An 18,740-nucleotide genomic window follows, 5' to 3' on the forward strand; every position below is an offset into this window, starting at 1 on the left:
AAGCTGTCTGTGTGGGTTTCAGAACAACCCAAATCTATGCTCTTTGTTTTCCGATGCCTTTGTTGGCCCTAAAATAGGGTATCTAGGGTTGAAATTCATGCCCGCCCCCGAAAATCACTGTCGATCTCCCTTCATTCCATCCACGGATCACTACAGCAAGGATCGCCAAGCACGCGCAACCAGACGAGCCAAGTATCGGAAGCTACATAATCTAGTTGATTGTTTGTCTCTCTAGCCCGGACACCGTTTCCAATTCACACAGCTCCGAAAGCTCTAAGAAAAGCCTTCATGAAGCCATTAATCAACGATTCCACCGTTCACGCCATTGCCCGGTTGTTGAGTCATGGCAGATTCCGACATACACTCCCAGCGGCGTTCTTCGTCCCAAGCGTCAAGCGCCTCGAGCAGAAGTCGAAATGCTAAAATCGTTCGGGCCAAAGTGCAGAAACGCCATTCAGGCTCCTCCAATACAACAACCGATTTGACCTCGTTCCCGTCGCTTTCACCGCCAGACAAATCTCCAACCCTCGCCCGTGGCCTCACGAATACATTGTTCTCCGGCGAAGACGAAGCGCAATCAAATGGGGGTAGGACGGGCCGTGGAAGGAAAGCTACGCTAGCAAATTTGACGACTGGGCCGTCGCACAAATCAGGCCGAGCTGCCCTATTCGCCGATTCCGTCCCGACACATGATATACCAGGTGCCCTGCACTTGGCCGATGATGCGCACATTGAACGGCTGGTTGCTGGGACAGGGGCTGTGAAGATGGTGAGACAGTTTGCTCGCGATCTTGCTCAACGCGATGCTGAGATCTCGGCCCTCCGCCAACGCGCAGATGCAAGGGAGCGAGAGCTGAAGAGAATGCTACGAGATGTATCTGTGTCTAACCAAGACATTGAACGCCGTCTATATCAGTTGGAGAACCCGCCGGGCGATCGTGTCTCAGATGCGGAAAGCACTCATAGCAGCGATTATGCTGGTCAAGCCTATTCCGGCCTGAATGGATTGATGTCTCAAGCGATGGAAGACACCGTTGGCTCTCGGGCCCATGGTGACTCGGCAGAAGCCCAGGCCACGATTCGTGCCCAGCGGCTAGACAATGATCCCCGAGGCAGCGGAGCCACTGACAACCGAAAGCGTCAAAGCTCGATTCGGGGCTGGCAGGAGTACCTTTTTGGCTCGACTAATACAAGCCGGAAAACCAGTCGCGCCAGTAGCATTATGAGTGATGTTGGTGAACTTGGAGAAGAAGACGCTGAGCGTCCCCGAGTGCCCAGCAATCCTTCAATGCGGCGCAAAGCGCTTGACGAGCAGCTATTCCAGCCTCCGGATGGCCCAGCACGAAATGGACCGGCGAAGCGCATTGCTAGCACGTCCGCAAATGGCGACGATGCAAGCATTCATTCTCGCAAATCTTCACGATCTCTCGGCTCTTGGACTGTTAAGTTATTTGCTGGAAATCCCCAGTCGAGCAAAGATGCAAGTGATGCTGAGTCGACCCACAATCAACCCCAACACAAAAGGCCGGACGGAGACAGAAGTGCTTCGTCAACTCTGTCTGGCAATTCTAAGGGTTCAATGTCGGCAGTGGCCGCACTGAAGAAGATCAACAGCAATATCAGCATGCCTAGCACTGGACGATCTGCCAGTGGATCAAGCGCCCAGGGTAAAATGAACCCTCCCGCCTCGCGACGGACTGCAGCTGGAAGCGTGTCTCAGGGCGTGGCATCGGAGACTACGGATAAAAGCTCCACAAATCTTGGGCCCGTTGAGATGGACGCCATTTTGCCCATGGAGTCAAAGCCTCCGACGCTCACCCCTATTTATAACAATTCCCAACCGGGTGAGTTACTCACTGACCGGTTCGGTTTTATCTATGATCAACATAGAAAGAAGCGCCAGAGAGAAGCCAATACGACCAAGGGCAGCATTCACCGTTTGAGTATAACAGAAACTCTCGGTACTCTTCGAACTGATGCGTCAGATCATGAGGATGACCCCGAAATCACAAAACTTCGGCAGGGCGCTTCCGAGGCCTCGCGTTCTCTGCCTGACTCACCAGATGACCCTGACAGTGGGGTCGTTGCCATCCGTCGCTGGCAGGACTATCTGAGGATTCCGTCTCGTCCTACGGAGCTATTGTCCCACACGCCCTCCGCCGGCCCGATTGTCGCTTTGACCACTGCAGGAGAGAATCGCTCTCATAGCTCGTCTGTTTCATACGACAAAGACGGGGCGTTGGCCGTCGGCTCCAGCACACAACCATCGGCGTCTACATCAGCTATCACGGCTGACAGCCCCGAATTCGCTGGCTTGTCATCGGATCAGCTCAAAGACACAGCTTCCAGATTCACTGTCGCGGAGATGGAGCCCGTAAAACTGTTATTGGAACAGTTGACTGATCTCCATGACACACTGCAACGCGATCGAACTGTGAAATGGAACGAGTTCCTTCGCAAAGTGCGTGCTGAGCGCCGAAAGGAGGGCGAAGCGGCGGCCGCTGCAGCAACTTCCGATCGATCTCTTGCTGCCGTTGACACGCCAGAAGTCTCGCTCGCCGACGGCGAAGTTGTAGGCATCGCGGGTCTGGGTAACAAAGGCAAGGTTGGCCGAGCGAAGTGGCGAGAATTCCGGCTGCTCGTACTCGGTGGCATCCCAGTTGCTCTTCGCGCCAAAACTTGGTCGGAATGCAGCGGGGCTTCGGCAATGCGAATTCCTGGCTACTATGATGACCTTGTGCATGGTGTTGGCGGATCGGACCCCGACTCTTCCGTCGTCGCACAAATCGACATGGATATACGCCGCACTCTTACCGATAATGTTTTCTTCCGCAAAGGGCCTGGTGTCGGCAAGCTGAAAGAGGTTCTGCTTGCATACTCGCGCCGTAACCCAGAAGTAGGCTATTGTCAGGGCATGAACCTCATCGCAGGGTCTTTGCTGCTCATCATGCCGACTGCCGAGGACGCGTTTTGGATTCTGACCTCGATGATCGAGATTATTTTGCCCCAGCATTACTACGACCATGGCTTGCTTGCCTCTCGTGCCGATCAGGTGGTCTTGCGCCGGTATATCTCAGAGCTGCTTCCCAAACTCTCGGCCCATTTGGAGGAACTGGGCATTGAATTAGAGGCACTCACCTTCCAATGGTTCCTCTCTGTCTTTACAGACTGTCTCTCCGCGGAGGCATTGTATCGCGTATGGGATGTCGTTCTCTGTCTCAATGTGACCAGCGCAGTCAACGCCTCCGGATCAAATGTCTCTGGTACTAAAGATGGTAATGACAAGACCGCTAAGGTTGCCGAACATCTTGCCTCTGGCAGCGGAGGTGGAAGCACATTCCTGTTCCAAGTCGCTCTCGCACTGCTCAAGCTCAATGAGCAGCAATTGCTGACGTCCTGCTCGACGCCGGCCGCACTCTATACATACATCAATCACCAAATGACCAACCACGCGATCAGTATCGACGGGTTGATTCAAGCAAGTGAAGCACTGCGCAATGTGGTCCGCCGTGAAGATGTCGTCGCACGTCGTGCTGTTGCCCTGCAAGAAATGCGTGAATTGAGAAGCGGTACAGGCACCTAGACCCTTTTGCCCGATACGGAATTTCTCGTCCTTTCATTCATTTTCTCCTACATTTTTCACGCAATGCCGATACGACCTGAGCATAAGGCAAGGAGTTTTGGCTTTTTTCCGTTTTCCTTTTTTTTTTCATTGCCTGGCCCTATTTCCCTCATTATTCTGTTTTGTGAAAGCACTTATGGACATAGCTCGTGATGTTTTTGTTGCCCGTCTCATACACCACCAACCCAGCATTTGAGATACCCCTGGATTTTCCACTTGGGCGGTAGCACTGTTAGACTTATTTGAATGAAATCGAAATCTTTTTCCATTATTATTCCTCTTGTGTATTATTATGAGTCCTATAACCGTGAAATGTCTTCTAACTTGGTTCAGCCTGGGGCTCTACATTTTTCTTTCAAATTCACATCCTAGCCACAGAATCGAAGTTATACAAGGGAGAAAAAAGTTGATTTGAATCATTTCTTTCATTTTCGCAATGAAACTGAACCTTGTGAGAAACTTCAAAAGCAGAACAGCCGGCATTGCACTTCAACGACAAAACCCTATCTCCACAAAAGGGTACCACCAAGGGAAGCACTATCCAAATCATCTCAACTATTCAAACCGAGGATTAAACATGGTCCCTCATTTAGCCTGTCTCAGGTCTAGGCCGCCTCGTACTCGTCTCGAAATCAGTCAATGCCGGTCCATCAACCCTCTCCATATATCGAATGATCTCCAACTGGTGAAGCTTGTATTCAAAAGTCTGCGCATCCGACACGCTTCTGCAGAGTTCTCCATCGGTGCTGATAGGAGCTGTGACTGGGTACGGTGCTGTAGCCATGAACCTGGCCTTCAACTGAGGTTTGAAGGTATCTCTGGCGATTTTCATTCTTCGACCGTCTTCCGCGCCGGTGTAGGCGTCATATTTGATGTTGGCTTGGTCCATGAGGCCTATTGATTGATATCAGTCTTGATTCTCTGGCTTTTCAAGATTCTAGATTTCTAACAAACGTACGCTCCATATGCTTAATGTAAAGGCACATTCTCTGATATGTGCGTTGAAACTCGCGCTTCTTGATGGCTGTTCTGACATCAAGATCCAGCATCCAGGCAATCATTGCGCAGGACAGACCTGCCAATATCTGTCAATTTCTTGTCTTTGGGTGAATCCCGGATTATGTTTAACCTACCGTCTTTGCTGTAGCCATATTGCTCACTCAGATATGGAGCTGGCACCTTTTCCATGCGATTCACGAAATCCGGGGGAGTATTATCTTCAGACGCCATTTCAAGCAAAATCACTAGGAAGAACGATTTAGAAGATATCGAATGGGCGTTGAAGCAGAGGGAGTTTCTTTTCTTTTCTTTTCTTCTCTCTTCCTCTCTCTCTCTTTTCCCCTACGGTGATCAGCTTTGAAGAGCCGAGTCGGCATTCTCTTTGTTCGACCTATCCCAACCAGCCATTCTAACAGGAATGGATTTTCTTTGTCCTCGTCACATATTCCCAAGGCTCTGGAAAAGTCAAATACCTCGGCGTTGATATGAAAATCGAAATCGGGCGGATGTTGAAACGTTCTGTGGGTAAATTCTTTGTTCTCAAAATAGATCTTGTATACTTCGACCTGGGTGCTTTGTTCCAAATTCCAAGGCTTTCTTTGAACAGGGTCACTCTAGCATTTTGATTCTGCTCTTTTTGGTTTATATAACACGCTTTCTCTTCTCCTGCCTATTTTGATAACACCATCTTTCTATAGTGTCTTTGACCTATTGTATTGGCAAAATGAATTACGAGCGTATGGCAGCCGAGATTCCTACTCTCTACCGGCTATCTAGGGAGTCCAAAGGTAGTCATGCCTCTATTTCCTTTTCATCTAAGCTAGCACGAGAACTAACAAATCAGAGGCTGATCTCCTCAATGGTCTTTTAGGCTGGGTCCGCAACGACACCTTTGGGAAAGTGGCAGAAGTCTGCGCTCTCTGGGGTGCAATCGTCCAGGCCAATAAGTACCTTGCCAAGGTCGATCGTAAGGATATGCCCTCTACCTTGTAATCGTTGCTAATCAAGTCTGTGATTTAGGTACGCTGCAATCACGTACAATTGAACATGAGCACTTCAATCTCAAAGAAGTTCTGAATTCAGAGTTGAAGCAGGCCAAGGAAATGATGGCTGCTATTCCTGGTGGCAGATGTGCAACTACAGTCACTACCGATGAGGATTTTTCTCTTGCTATTAAGCGGTTGAAGTATCTCCGCGAATATAGATAGTCTGCCTGGTAAACTCATGGATAAGAAGAATCTGGTTTCTGACGTTGATGTTTTCTGTATATTCCATGTTTCAATCAGTAATGTTGTCATTGTTTACCTGAATATGTAGATTTAAGCCTATGGTATAGATAGCCCATCTTCTTCCAGATAGTACGTAGTCCATGGTCTCGGTCTGGACTACCTTGACAGGTCTAAAAAGGTAAAGAGACAAATTACAGGGTATGATATATACAAAGCCAGATACCGGTGGAAAACACCATTTCATTTCCCTCCAGGTATCCCGGTCAAGAATCGGGCAGGAATCGGATACACTCCGCACTTGAGTCTGCTCAGCAAGAAAGGGCCAGAGCCCTGCAAGGGGAGTTGGTGGACGCGGTAAACACAACCTTTTGATCAAAGGGTGAGCACGCTGGGCCCGGAAGCACGCTCTTGACTTGGTTTAACGATTATCGAAAAGTCGCAAATATCGGACACGGGTATGAAACGTCGGGCGAGAAGGGATGGGAGAGGTAAGTTATATCTTCTTTGCTCAGCTCGGGCCCTGATCCACCCAAAACTGACTGTTATCTAACACTGTGGTCAGATCTAGCGAGTCCATCGTTGGGCGCAGTCCCAAATCCATCACATCTCGTGCAACGGCTTTGATTTGCCGCATGATCGACTGGGAAATGGCCCAGGTGCGAGCCAACGACTTGAAAACACCGATCGTCAAGGACAGACGGTCGCGGCTGGGGTCTGGCATTTGACCGGCTTTGACAGAGCAGGTGGCCAGTTGGACAATGGAGCTCATAGTGAGCGCACAGATGAAAAATGGGGTGTGTTTAATAACGGGCAGACGGAAGGCAGCAAGGCGGGATAGCTCTCGGGCAGCCTTGGCGGCCTTCATGGCATGCTCGTTGTGGGAGAATGCAGGCACACTGATCGGGCCATGGTGGCCACAGATGACTTCCGCGGCAACAGCGGGAGATGAAAGAAGATCGGACCGCGGGAAGTTGAGGTAGATGGCTGCGCCGTTCAACATCATGGTCGCCTGGAACATAATCTCATCTACGCTCCCGTCAGGTCGCAAGAGTTCTAACTTGGACTCTGGCAAGTGATGGCCCCAACTACTAATGCGCGCATCAATAGCTTCCACGTGGTCCTGTTGGCCTTCGGTCATATCCTGGATCGCCACAACACGACCGAGAATCCGTAGGGATTCAATACGATAACAGTATGAGGAGAAGTCACGCTCTTCTTCGGCGAACACACGCTCGTCAAATTGCGCAATGGTCGGAGATGGTGGCGGTGGTAGGGCATCGTGATAAATCCGCTCCTCGCATGGAAGTGGGACCTCGAGCGGTACTTGATTAGTTCGGTATACGCGTTGCACACCGAGGGCAGTCATGAGACCCTCGATTACGAAGAGCTCCCACCAGGTGCGCCGCAGAGACTCGGCGCGGATTGGATCCCCATTGCTTGCAAGGATCGCAAACGTCTCTTGGTGCATACCAAGCTCGAAGGCCGAATCTACTGCAGCAGCTAGACAAATGCCGGCCTCGCCGCGCTCATTGTCTGAGTGAAGTACAATCGCCAGCAGAAGTAGCGCCTGCACCTTTTCCACCGACACATTTTGTTCTTGGACCATTGCGACAACCGTAGGCCGGTACGTGTCACTCGAGGCGGCCGGGGTGAAGTGGGCACCGATGAACTTCATTACCTGCTCCAGGTATGCGGGGAACACATTGCAATATAGGAGTCGGTGGGGTGGTAGGATTGGATGGGCGGCGTGAAAATAATTATAGTAGATATCGAGCAGATAGCCATCCCCGCCAACAGCAGAGGAAGAATCGGGAGTCAACGGTCCGCTGATCGGGCGAGCGGAAGGGGCAATTGGCGTCGAAAGAACCTGCAGTCCAGGACTAGTCGATGCGGAGGAGGGTAATGGTATGGTTGGCGCATAAGAGAAACCAGCCTGCAAGGTCCAATCCACGGGGACATCGAGCATGCCTTCTGGGTTGGGGTCCATGGGCAAGTAATCCGGCGAATTAGCACGGCGCTTTTTCGATGGACCCTTGTAACCTCTCCGAGACTTGGTATATTCACAAGGGGATCGGGCCTGTTCACATCGGCTGCAGACGGGAGTCCTGCCATCGCATTTGAGGTGTTTGTGACGGCACTGAAGACACGCCAGTAATGCGGGACCCGGTTTAGGCCCAGAAGTAGCCTGCAAATCGGTCATGGTGAAGAAAGACGCATATAGGAATGACTAAAGGGGGGAAGGAGAATTGATTGAAGAAGGTGAATAGAGGGGAAGAGAAGAAGGGGGGAAGAATTGAAGATGTTCCAATGTTCCGAGGGGAAATGGTAATTCGAATTACGCACTTAAAAGGAGCACTTAAACCGGAGGGTTCCTCTCTCTCTCTCTCTCTCTCTCTCTTGGGGAAGAGTTTTATAGAAGGAGATTCCTAAGAGAAGATGAGTAGAGAGGTAAGAAGGTATATTGTAAGAAGAGAGGCAAAAGTACCAAAGTACGTAAGGTACGTAAAGTACAAGTACATAGTTATTTGGAAGGTGGTGATGCAAGCCGTTTACTACAGAGTTACTTTGTACCGAATACATTGCAAAAATACACTAAATACACTAAATACATTACACGGTAACGTGGACTGGGTACTGACATTACCAGATAGCTCTCTCATTTCAATGTTCCAGCACCTTATCAACTACTTCGTCACATCTCCCTCTTGACTCTCTTCCTCTCAGTCTCGTCAATCCTCTCAATCCTCTCAATCCATTAAAGAAGAGAACTTAAAATTCTGCTTTTGGGACACCCACCATTACACAACTACACTGTGTAGCGTCACTCAAACTACTGGCCGACGTGTCTTCTCCCATTATATCGTCTATCCCTTAACGCATTGTCTCTCGACGGTCGTTTTGTCCTTGAATCCCATCTGTGGCCATTCACACCGTCTCTCCTTGGCCTCCATTCACAATGATCTCCGACGACGACCTCTACCGCCTTGCCATCTTCCTTGGCTCCTGCGCCATGATGATGATTGTCCTATACCACTTCCTTGATGTCAATTCCAGCGACGAGGAACCTGAGTCTACCGAATCAGCAAGCCAGATTAAGGCGGTGGGTACTGCGCCAGCGGTGTCCGCAGACAAGGTGTCGGCTTCAGGGAAGGAGAATTAAATCCGATTTACAACGCGTGGGAGGAAATACAAGAATCCGACGGAGAACCAAGATACCAGTGCCTACATCATTTGATTTTACTTTTACCAGCGAGTCAGGCACAAGCCAATTGTACACTACAGTCCAATCTCATGGCTTTATTCATCAATGCGTAATTTGACATTGTGCGGTTCCTGGAGAATCACTGTATAGATCTCATAGATAAACCAGAATCTCTCGAGGTGTCATCCAGGTGCAAATTATCGTGAGCGAAATATTATGAGACCTGCCTGCCATAGCAAGATGGCATATTATGATATGATTTTCAACGCGAGTTCCCATGCAAGCCGGTTGCGATACAATGAACTCGAATCCCAGAAAGATAAGGGAAAGCAAACGTATCACAAAAGTCGATCTGACACATCAGTTCTCCCCTACGAACGCCATTTCGCCACAATGCACGTTGCTCTGTCGAGCCGGTGTCGACAGGCGGCGGTCACTCCAGTCCATCTCAGGACCGATCTGCTGCTTCCAGTGTTGACCGGCTTCGAGCAGGGCTTGTGCCTTGTTCTTCTCCGTCGATTTCCTATGGGCCTTGCTAAAGGCCTTAACCTGGTGCTCATCCACCGGCAAGACCATGGTCCCTTTGCGGGCACTGCGGTCACCCGGAACGGAAGGGTGGTTCGATTTGTTTTCCGCTAGAATAATCATCCGATTAGACATTTACTTCAAATCAATAAACAAACTTCGTGTGTAGATCAGCCCCTTGGAGGAGCGTCAAGCGCAAGCTAGTTATAATTCTCACCAGTTACTGGCACCGTTGGTCCATCTCCAAGCTCCCAAGCCATTTTTGAGACATGCTGGAGCGACAGATGCGTAAACATATCAGCCGCAGCCATTGGTGTCTTATTGCCGCAGTCTTGCCATTTGCAAACGAGAGTGTGTGGGATATGAACTTTGATAAGGTGAGCTCGAACGGACTCAATGTTGTGCAGTTCTGCAGTACACTCCTCCCATTTGCATGGGAAGATTTGGTAATGCACTGGTGGTTCACGGTGAATAGCAACTTCGATGTTGGCTACTGCATTTTTGGGATAGCGCCCTGGTCTTCTCTTCGTGGTCATCTTGACGGGCGACAGTGGAATGACAACCTGTGGCTGGGGAAGACGCCTTGCCTCTGGGGATTTGACGGCCCGACCAGAGTCTGGCTGGCTCTTGACCGTCTGCCCTTGAGGTCTAGGCTTTGTGGTAGATTTAGGGGTCGGTTGTTTTGTGGCAGGCGTGGGTTTGGGCGGAGCTGGGTTGTTGGTGGTCGAGGAGCGTCGTTGTTGGGGTCGGGGTTGCGGTTGCGGCGGTGGGGGGGTTGGGAGGGGGACGGATTGGTGGGATGAGAATTTCGGGGATGCAGGAACAGAATCAATCCTGGGAAGTCCAGAAGGCAAGTTTGAAGAGAAAATGCGTTGAGGAGAATGATAAGTAGGGGGTTTGAAAGGTAAAATACCCCAAGGGCTCAAACCGCCTGGAGGGGCGCGCGCGTCGATCCTTTCCGCCATTGCGACTTGGCGATTTGGCGATGTGTCACGTGACGTCATCGGAGCGTAGTCACAGGTAGTCACGTGATGATATGTAATGGTGGAGTCACGTGCAATTAAGTGCCGAGCTGCCTGAGGTGATTGAGGATGAGGTGGTTGAAGAGGTGGCGTGTGGGGTGCAGGAACCGATGGCACGCGATCGACCTGCGTTTCAGGCTGCTTGACATCCACCAGGTCCCAACGAAACGTTGCTAGGTTTGCAAAGTAGTCGATTTTGGTGAAATTACGACGTAGTGGCTCAAGATGATGATTTAGATGCTTTTCCGTCGGGTGTCTTGCCGCAGCAATCAGTACATCCCGCGCGATCGTGGTCGGATCATAAGAGACCTTGGGCAGTGCATCGTTCCATCTTATCGGCTGGACCAAGTCGTCACGATTCTTAAGAAATTTACCAGAGCATCGAGGCCGAGCATATTCCGTAGAAACTTGGGCCCCTGGTACCGAGCTACTTGCTGATGGGTCGTTTTGGAGAGTCATGGTTTGACTTTCACCATTGTCCAACCGCCGCATCTTTGTGGGTAGCATCGAATTCTCTTCGGTTGGAACCCACCGCTTTTTCTGATGGCGATTAGGTCCCGACAGTGGGGAACCTCGCGACTGCGTATTCCCCGCAGCAGGCTGTTGTGTCACAGCCGAGTCAGAGAAGGTACCTCGTCGAGGTCCTGAGATATGCGAAGCGTTATAAGAAGGCCTCAGGTGAGAGGCCGCAGGGGAAGTGGGTGACGCAAAGGCCGACGGTACCACCGGTGTGCGCTGTTCATTTGGTTGGGAGATCGGAGGCCGTTGGCTTGCCTGATTCGGTGCCTGGTATGGTGAAGTAGGTGCTGCTTTATCCTGAGTCCCTTCTTTCTCCTGCGTCCAGCCCTTGTCTAAGTGATGTGAGACAATAGTTGTCTGTGTTGGAGGTGCCGGAGTAGAGGTAGAGGTAGGAGCTGAAGAGACAAGAGAGAGAAAAGGACTGCGGGTTGAGACAAACTGTGAGATTACAGGACTGTGGACTCTATGCGTTGTGGGCACAGTTGACTGCAAATGGTCTTGATTGTGAAATGAAGGCCGAGGTGGTATTTGGTTTGATATGGTGGAATTGGTAGCCGGACTCTGTGTTCGTGGATTGGAAGCCTCTTGAGTGATTTTGGCTGGTGTGATTGACTGGCGGGATTCAAGTGTGTTGCGTGCTGCAGAAGTTTTGAATCCCTTCGGCGAGACCAAAGGGGTATAAAACTCACTGTCTATCGAGGAGTGGGAGCTTGGCGGTGCATTCGGGTGAGATGATCTTTGGACATTTTGGGCTGGAACGGGGGAGTGATTTTGGTATGGGCTCTGCGATGCTTGGGCCCTTGCCACTGGTGTACGTTTCCTTTGAACTGGCGGCCCCGGCCAAGGTCTTTGCGCTGCAGCTAAAAAGGATTGTTTCTGCGTATTCTGGGCTGAGGTCGTAGAGTGGCGTTGGTATGGTCTTTGCGATGTTTGGGGCCTTGTCACCGGAGTATGTGTCCTTTGAACTGGGGACGTAGGCCGTGTTCTTTGCGCTGCCGTGGAATGAGGGGGTCGCTGGTCATTGTGGGATGGAATGGTGGGGTGGCTATAAGGATTACTTTGCGATGCAGCCGGCGTGCGTGTTCTTTGAACTTGTGCCATCATTCCTTGTTCCATGTGCGGTTGCGTTAACATCTGGGAATTCTGATTTGGGATTGCCGAGTAGCTTTGATACGAGCTTTGTAATGTGGGCACAGCCCGTGCCGTGGGTTGGTTTGTTCTCTGAGCAGGGACTGTCGGCATTGCAGTTTCATGGGCCCTCTGGGTGCTTTGATAGGCATCTGAGTAGTTTGGTGTAAAGTTGAAAGTCCTCCATGGGTAGGGAGCGGGATCCATACCCTCACATGGCTGAGCATTCAAGTGCTGTTGGGACGGAACGGGAGGAATTGGCTGTTGGTTTATATTATGAGAGCGATCTGTTGGATATACAGAGTGGCCAGAAGGAGAATTGTTGGGTTTAATATCGCTGGTTTGCTGGTGTTTATTTCCTCCATATTGTCCACCCGAGGCTTGTGAGTACACCTGGGCGGGATTTAAGGCATGATTCGCCCTAGCATTGGTTGACCTCAGGAATGAATATGAATTCTGTGTCCGCTGATGCATAACGGCCGCTCTAGCTACCTCCGCATCGTGGAATGCCGGATGCGTTTGATAAGCCTCATTGTTGGGATTGGGGTCGTGGTCGGGTTGACTATCGGCTGGAAGAAAGATTTGGAGCCAATCGAATCCATCCATTCCTCCGCTAGACATCTCAAATTGTGTTGAAAGTGACTGGCGGCTAGAATCTCATGGCTGGAGATGTTGTAGGACCGAGCGAAGAAAAGGCTTGGTAGTAATCCGTTGCGCGTGGAGGGATCGAATCGCGGCCGAATACCGGGTACACCAAAATAGACCCAAATAAGCTATCATACGCAAATTGAGACCTAAACGGAAGAATCAAGGAAACTTCTCAATCCCGAACAAAGCGCGGCCAAAGAGCTGGCCTGATGTTGTTGAAGCGCATTGAGAAGCGCGTCGGATGTGGAGCCCGTCATCCACCAATCATATCACGGGTTCTTAGTGCCTTGGGGATCGGGTGTCTAGTTGCAAGCCCTGAGATGGCTTAGCGGGAAATTAGTAAGCACACAATCCCGCTCCAACTTGGAATATTCGGCTACACCAGAAAAGATCCTCTCTTCGACCAACGCCAACGACACCCGTTCAATTCCCACTCACGACCTTTAAGATGGCTGTCCGAACCCACGGTGCGTACTCTCTCGCATCTCGCCTTGCGCCGATTTGATTTACCACTGCTCGCAACCCCTATCGATACGAATTTTCGCCAATCTTCAACCTTCAATACTGATGGTGTCTCCTCCAGGTATCGCCTCTTCGCGGAGCAAGTCTCGCAAGGCACACTTCCAGGCCCCCTCCAGCGAGCGCCGTGTCATTCTCAGCGCCCCCGTCTCCAAGGAACTCAAGGAGAAGTACGGAGTATGTACCACATGAACCCTCCAAAATCGAATCTGGGTCTGTTCGAGTCGAGTTTTCGGGATTGGAAACTACGGACAATGCAGGCGCCAGCATGACACAATACACGATGATTCTAACCAGCGTTCTGTGACAGATCCGCTCCATTCCCATCCGCAAGGACGACGAAGTCGGTAAGTTTCATTCTTAATGCACTCTGAAAATTACCTTGAGATCTTGAAACTGATTATTTTATGCAGTTGTTGCCAGAGGTTCCCAGAAGGGACGTGAGGGAAAGATCACCAACGTCTACCGTCTCAAGTTCTCCATCTTCGTCGAGAAGGTACGATTTGAATTTACATCACAGTTGCTGCGGCGGATACTTACTGCGGTTTTAGATCGTTCGCGACAAGAGCAACGGCCAGAGCGTTCCCATTCCTCTCCACCCTTCCAAGGTCGTTATCACCAAGCTGCACCTCGACAAGGACCGTGAGCAGATCATCGAGCGCATTGCCAAGGGTCGTGAGGCTGTCAAGAGCAAGTCGGCTTAAGGGATTCTTTACGTGTGGGGTATAGGTTCATGTTGCAATGGCGGTTGATGGCGCGGGTTCACTTGAAGGACTCTGAGAAACGGAGTTTCCAGCCTGCTATGATCAGGGTAAAGTTTCTGAAACCAGGTGCATTGCGATGAATGAAAAATGAACAAAATTTCCTTTTTCTTCTATCCGGAGTCAGTGCTCGCAACGCAATTCACTTTGCGCAGCCGGCGTTCTTCTTCCTTACGTCTCCCGCGCACATAGGAACGTCCGCGAATGGTACAGCTCAATCTTCAGGGCATTTCGTTCTGTGTCCAGTTTGCAGCTCGTCCAGCCTCGCATTTCTTTTCTTCGCTTGCTTGGTTCTGTAGCAACCTTTCTCCACTCGTTTTTCCCTCCAATTCCTCCATATTGGAAACTAGAGGTGTCGCCTGATATATCTCCTCGTCAATCCCGCGCCTTTTAGGACGGACCCTATGGTTGAAGAGGTAAACACTTGGCGTAGACAATGTACAGGGCTACTGGGAAGCTGGTGGTTTCTGTCTTACCTGCAGACTCACTCTGATGCTTTCGGGCAAGGACGAAGTGGGTTTGATGGTGAGGTACATATCTTACTCCAAAATGGGGTATGTAGGTTGTAGACTGTAGGAATCGGTTCTATGTCTTCGGTGTGGGAGTGAATAGCTACATATTTCCTATGTATCAATTGATTTACTTTTCTTTGCTTCAATATTGCCTCTAGGTTTTGCATTTATTCATCTTAGGCAGTTATATCCTTCAGCTGGCTGTATATCGCATAGAGTGGCAAATGGCTATGGATATGAACATTAACGTTGAAATGCGCCCTCAATGCTAGTAGTTTTTCTATCTGACTACATGTGCACTGAAGTAAAATCATCGGACTTTTGACAACTTTGGTATTAATTTTAGTTATTTGACTGGTGCAAAGCACTACATATGTAGATACATATCAAAGCTGGATCCGAAATATATTTGTCGGGATGCTCAGTGGCCTCAAAACTGAAAACCAATCGAACAACCAATCTCATGAAATTTTCGCCTTATTTAATAAACTGCCACTTTTACACTAACAAACAAGAAAGTCACCATTTACAATAGCTAAAGCCTTGACAAGATGAATTGTGTGAAACATATCAAACCCAGGAGCTAGACACTAAGTCATGCCTATCATACAAGTTCGACAAAATATATGCGTACTTCAATACCATAAAGAATGGAAAACAGATAGCTATAATATACAAAGCTGAGTAGGAAAATGACCCGAGTAAAAACAGAGCAAATTCAGAAAATGCAGGAAAGCAGATAACGAGTACATCGTGTCTCATGAGAATGTCGGAAACCGAAGCAACCCTAGAAACTGGATATTCGAGGGGAAAAAAAAGCACGCTCGCTGAAATGTTCGACTAGCCACCTTGAAACTGTGCTAGTGTCCAACACACTTTCCCCATGCAGGTAGTCCACATCCCATACCAATAAAAAGATATAGCAAGAAGATAACGACGACCACCATCATAATCATCAACTTAGTATTCTTCCACCACATCCGTCTCCGCAGTCCCCGGCTACGGATCCGGAAATCATGCGCACTCCCGCCAAGTCGATCAGTCTTGTCAACCAGCAGATCGATGCGCTCGCCGCGCTCCAGGACCCGCTCGATATTCTCAGTCATTATATCCCGGACGCTGTCAATCTCGCGCCGGGCTGACGCAAGCGAGTCTGCTGGCGGGGCGGTGTTGTAGGCTTGTAGGAGAGAGCGCAGCTCATTGTTGAAGGCAGCGCAGCCGTAGGCGGGCAGTGAGCCGAACTCGGTTGTGGATGGTTCGTAGGTGGTCAGGAACTTGCGCTTCATTTCTAGGAGGTAGGCAAATGGGATGCGGCGGCCTTGCTCTGCCGAGGCAACTACCACGAAACTCAGGGGAGCCTGTGAGTTGGGCTCTGCGAGGTTGGCATCGTCGGATTGGTTGCCCGTTGGAGAGTCGGCAATGTAATGGACAAAGAGTCGTTCGTGGGTGAAGGTGAGTTTTTGTGGCTTGTCGTGTGTGATCTTTGGGAGGATGATGGAGGCTAGTGACGAGGCGGCGCTCGATGAACTGCCCGGCGAGGAGTGTTCGGCCAGAATGGTAGTGCGATGCGCGATGCATGAGCTGAGGTTGATTATATTGTTAGTCTGGGAACAGTTTCTTTCATCACTCAAATGTTAGACAACAAGACTTACTAGAGCAAAGAGCTCGTCTTGGATGATGAAGCCATAGTGATATGATGTCAGTGGCCGTGACCTCAAATATAGAGGGATCGTCACAGAAAAGAGGACCAAATAAAAGTGATAGCAGATCCTGCAGTTTTCAAGCGCTTGTAGAACTCAGATATAGGAGCTCAGTAATTTGAAAGGTCTTGAAAGCTGGAGGACCTTGCATTGGGGCAGTTTGCCTGTCTGCGCAATCCCGCTGAGTCAGCCCACCTCAACGCGGCGCCCTCGGTTATATAGTAGCCTTCGTGTCGAGGTCTCTTATGTGAAAATTATTGAAACACCATTTGAAATCATTGTTTCTTGCGCATTTCAGTCGTATTATATGAAAATGGGGCTTGCAACCTGCTAGTCAAACCCAACTATGTTATATACAATCCTCTATTGACGTTATGTTGCAGTAAAATTTCAAGTCCTCTTCCAAAGGAGAGAGAATCTTCTCTTCCACCTCATTTTGGAACTTTTCTTCTGTCAGGGATGTGTATACCGCGTCGAGGCCAGATATACATCGCAAGACACTGTTCTTATAGTTCGGACCAGAGTCCATCTCGTTGGCCAAGCGTCGTGCTGCCAAAGGGTCGGAGAATTCTGGTGGCTAGACTGTGAATTAGACCCATAGGTCCTGGAAGGTGGTTGTAGATCGATACATACCATCTTTCTTTCAGCTTCATTTTTTAGGTTCTCAAAAACTTCTCGGTACCAAAGCTCCAAGAGAACGATCCCCAGCGAAAATAGGCATGGAATCGATGCATTCAACCAGGGCCTGGGAAGACTGTGGGATATAGAAGTTAAGTCCATATTTCGAGTTTCAAAGCTGCGTCGAATCAATGGGCCATCGAAATCAACCGTGGAATCCAATGATTGTAGGAACAAGATATCATCTTTGCTCCAGAAATCCGTCAACCAATCTGTAGTATGCAGCTGCATCACCGAAGAAGCTAACTTTAACCCCAGCCGAGATCGTTGCTCTTGGCGGAATGATTTATCATGCAGAACTTGGGCCAGGGATACAGTATCAATGTTTTTGAAGTCTAGCAGCCTCTGATGGTATTCCATAGACCTGATACGATGCTGTCGGCCTTTCTTACTTGCAATGAACCCCAGCCAATCCCGGGATGATGATGGCTCTATTATGGTTGCGCATAGGTCGGAGATGACTCCATAGTTGGATGCCGTTTGGGAGGGAGGATCGGTAAACCTCACTTGGGCATGACGCTCAGTGTCCTGGCACAGTTTGGTTTCATCAGTTTTCCAAGGCTCCATCTCAATCTCTCGCCAGTTTCTTGAAGGAAACGCAATATTGGAAGTAAATACTGCGTGGAAATAGAGGCCTTTTGCGGTAGTTTTCGCACTGCGGAATTCAAGTTTCATGTTCACGTCGTGCCGCAGCATGCAGTTGCAGCTAGATGATGCTGGAAATTTGTTCTGAAATATCTCATACAGATCGATGGCGTGAGCGCGGATTCGCACGTAGTGCTTAGTACTTCTGCGTGAAATACGACGTGTACTCGTTATAGGCTGATTTTGTTCTGTTAATCGCGCCAAAAAGGTGTTCAGGCGTCCGGCTTCTTCAAGGTGTCGGGTGATATCATCTTTCTTGAGCACGAGGATGATCTTCTTCCATTGCCGCCGACGAGACTTTTTATCGAGGGGTTTGGACTAAATGCGATATTTCAAGTCAGACTCGGCAGCGAAGCCAATTGATGACATGCTTACTTGACCGTTATCTCCGTCTATTGCAGTCAAGTCTCTGATCTTCGCCAGCTCCTCGTTCATATCCTCCACCGTATCTATGTATTGCTGCACAGACTTTTGACAGAAGATATGTTCCTTGACAAGATCCCCTTCCCGCCATCGGGGATCTGTTGGATCTTGCATCATCTCGGCTATTTCTTCTTCCCCAACTCCGCATTGATTGGCAACGTCTTCCATGAATCGCCTGCAAGAGTTGCTAAAGCTGGTCTGCTCACGGGCCAGACCTCGACCAATGCGTTTCAAAACATGCTGATAATGAAAGAAGTCGTTGACTAAGCCCGTTCCTTCAGAATAGAACTTGAGACCTTGGGTAATAATTGGAAAGACAGCCAGAACAACCCCAACTATCTCGAAGCCACTCATATCGAGAAAGACATAGATCTGTGTTGTCCCAAGCGAATGACTTGAATAGGGGGGAAGAAAAGAAGAGGAAGGGACATTGAAGAAAGATGAGGTTGGCGTTTACCTGCATGTCGACGTGTGTATGGACAGCTCATTAACCCCGCTATGGAAATCACGCGCCCAACCAAGACAGGCAGTTCATCTCATCTTTTCATGGCTGCATATTCTCTGTGAGCGGTTACTGTGTTAATTAGATATCTTCGTCTCAACATCCT

At 49.6% G+C, this 18,740-nt stretch overlaps 9 protein-coding genes across 9 annotated transcripts; 4 read left to right on the plus strand and 5 right to left on the minus strand.

Annotated features, from left to right (window-relative positions):
* Nucleotides 1–343: 343 nt before the first annotated feature.
* N7537_007241 (TBC domain-containing protein) lies at nt 344–3,583 on the plus strand (the record flags this gene model as incomplete). The annotated part of the gene is made up of 1 exon (XM_056898298.1): nt 344–3,583. The coding sequence occupies one exon, from the start codon at nt 344–346 to the stop codon at nt 3,581–3,583; it is 3,240 nt and encodes a 1,079-aa protein (XP_056754083.1).
* Nucleotides 3,584–4,211: 628 nt separating this feature from the next.
* On the minus strand, nt 4,212–4,852 carry N7537_007242 (uncharacterized protein; the record flags this gene model as incomplete). The annotated part of the gene is made up of 3 exons (XM_056898299.1): nt 4,212–4,516; nt 4,581–4,697; nt 4,756–4,852. 3 exons carry the CDS (start codon nt 4,850–4,852, stop codon nt 4,212–4,214), a joined length of 519 nt encoding a protein of 172 aa, XP_056754084.1.
* Nucleotides 4,853–5,345: 493 nt separating this feature from the next.
* On the plus strand, nt 5,346–5,829 carry N7537_007243 (uncharacterized protein; the record flags this gene model as incomplete). The annotated part of the gene is made up of 3 exons (XM_056898300.1): nt 5,346–5,409; nt 5,466–5,588; nt 5,642–5,829. 3 exons carry the CDS (start codon nt 5,346–5,348, stop codon nt 5,827–5,829), a joined length of 375 nt encoding a protein of 124 aa, XP_056754085.1.
* A 529-nt stretch (nt 5,830–6,358) lies between these two features.
* On the minus strand, nt 6,359–8,050 carry N7537_007244 (Zn(II)2Cys6 transcription factor; the record flags this gene model as incomplete). The annotated part of the gene is made up of 1 exon (XM_056898301.1): nt 6,359–8,050. The coding sequence occupies one exon, from the start codon at nt 8,048–8,050 to the stop codon at nt 6,359–6,361; it is 1,692 nt and encodes a 563-aa protein (XP_056754086.1).
* Nucleotides 8,051–8,806: 756 nt separating this feature from the next.
* N7537_007245 (dolichyl-diphosphooligosaccharide--protein glycosyltransferase subunit 4) lies at nt 8,807–9,010 on the plus strand (the record flags this gene model as incomplete). The annotated part of the gene is made up of 1 exon (XM_056898302.1): nt 8,807–9,010. The coding sequence occupies one exon, from the start codon at nt 8,807–8,809 to the stop codon at nt 9,008–9,010; it is 204 nt and encodes a 67-aa protein (XP_056754087.1).
* Nucleotides 9,011–9,412: 402 nt separating this feature from the next.
* Nucleotides 9,413–12,867, minus strand: N7537_007246 (putative C2H2 finger domain protein; the record flags this gene model as incomplete). Its single annotated transcript, XM_056898303.1, has 2 exons — nt 9,413–9,687; nt 9,795–12,867. The coding sequence occupies 2 exons, from the start codon at nt 12,865–12,867 to the stop codon at nt 9,413–9,415; spliced, it is 3,348 nt and encodes a 1,115-aa protein (XP_056754088.1).
* Nucleotides 12,868–13,342: 475 nt separating this feature from the next.
* Nucleotides 13,343–14,117, plus strand: N7537_007247 (60S ribosomal protein uL24; the record flags this gene model as incomplete). Its single annotated transcript, XM_056898304.1, has 5 exons — nt 13,343–13,361; nt 13,478–13,590; nt 13,724–13,760; nt 13,827–13,909; nt 13,965–14,117. The coding sequence occupies 5 exons, from the start codon at nt 13,343–13,345 to the stop codon at nt 14,115–14,117; spliced, it is 405 nt and encodes a 134-aa protein (XP_056754089.1).
* A 1,429-nt stretch (nt 14,118–15,546) lies between these two features.
* Nucleotides 15,547–16,373, minus strand: N7537_007248 (synaptobrevin family protein; the record flags this gene model as incomplete). Its single annotated transcript, XM_056898305.1, has 2 exons — nt 15,547–16,267; nt 16,339–16,373. 2 exons carry the CDS (start codon nt 16,371–16,373, stop codon nt 15,547–15,549), a joined length of 756 nt encoding a protein of 251 aa, XP_056754090.1.
* A 362-nt stretch (nt 16,374–16,735) lies between these two features.
* Nucleotides 16,736–18,486, minus strand: N7537_007249 (Synaptobrevin; the record flags this gene model as incomplete). Its single annotated transcript, XM_056898306.1, has 3 exons — nt 16,736–16,963; nt 17,020–18,027; nt 18,085–18,486. 3 exons carry the CDS (start codon nt 18,484–18,486, stop codon nt 16,736–16,738), a joined length of 1,638 nt encoding a protein of 545 aa, XP_056754091.1.
* Nucleotides 18,487–18,740: the final 254 nt, after the last annotated feature.

This window comes from Penicillium hordei, assembly GCF_028827395.1.
Source record: "Penicillium hordei strain IBT 12815 chromosome Unknown utg000003l_segment0_segment0, whole genome shotgun sequence".
NCBI classification, from domain to species: Eukaryota; Fungi; Ascomycota; class Eurotiomycetes; order Eurotiales; family Aspergillaceae; genus Penicillium; species Penicillium hordei.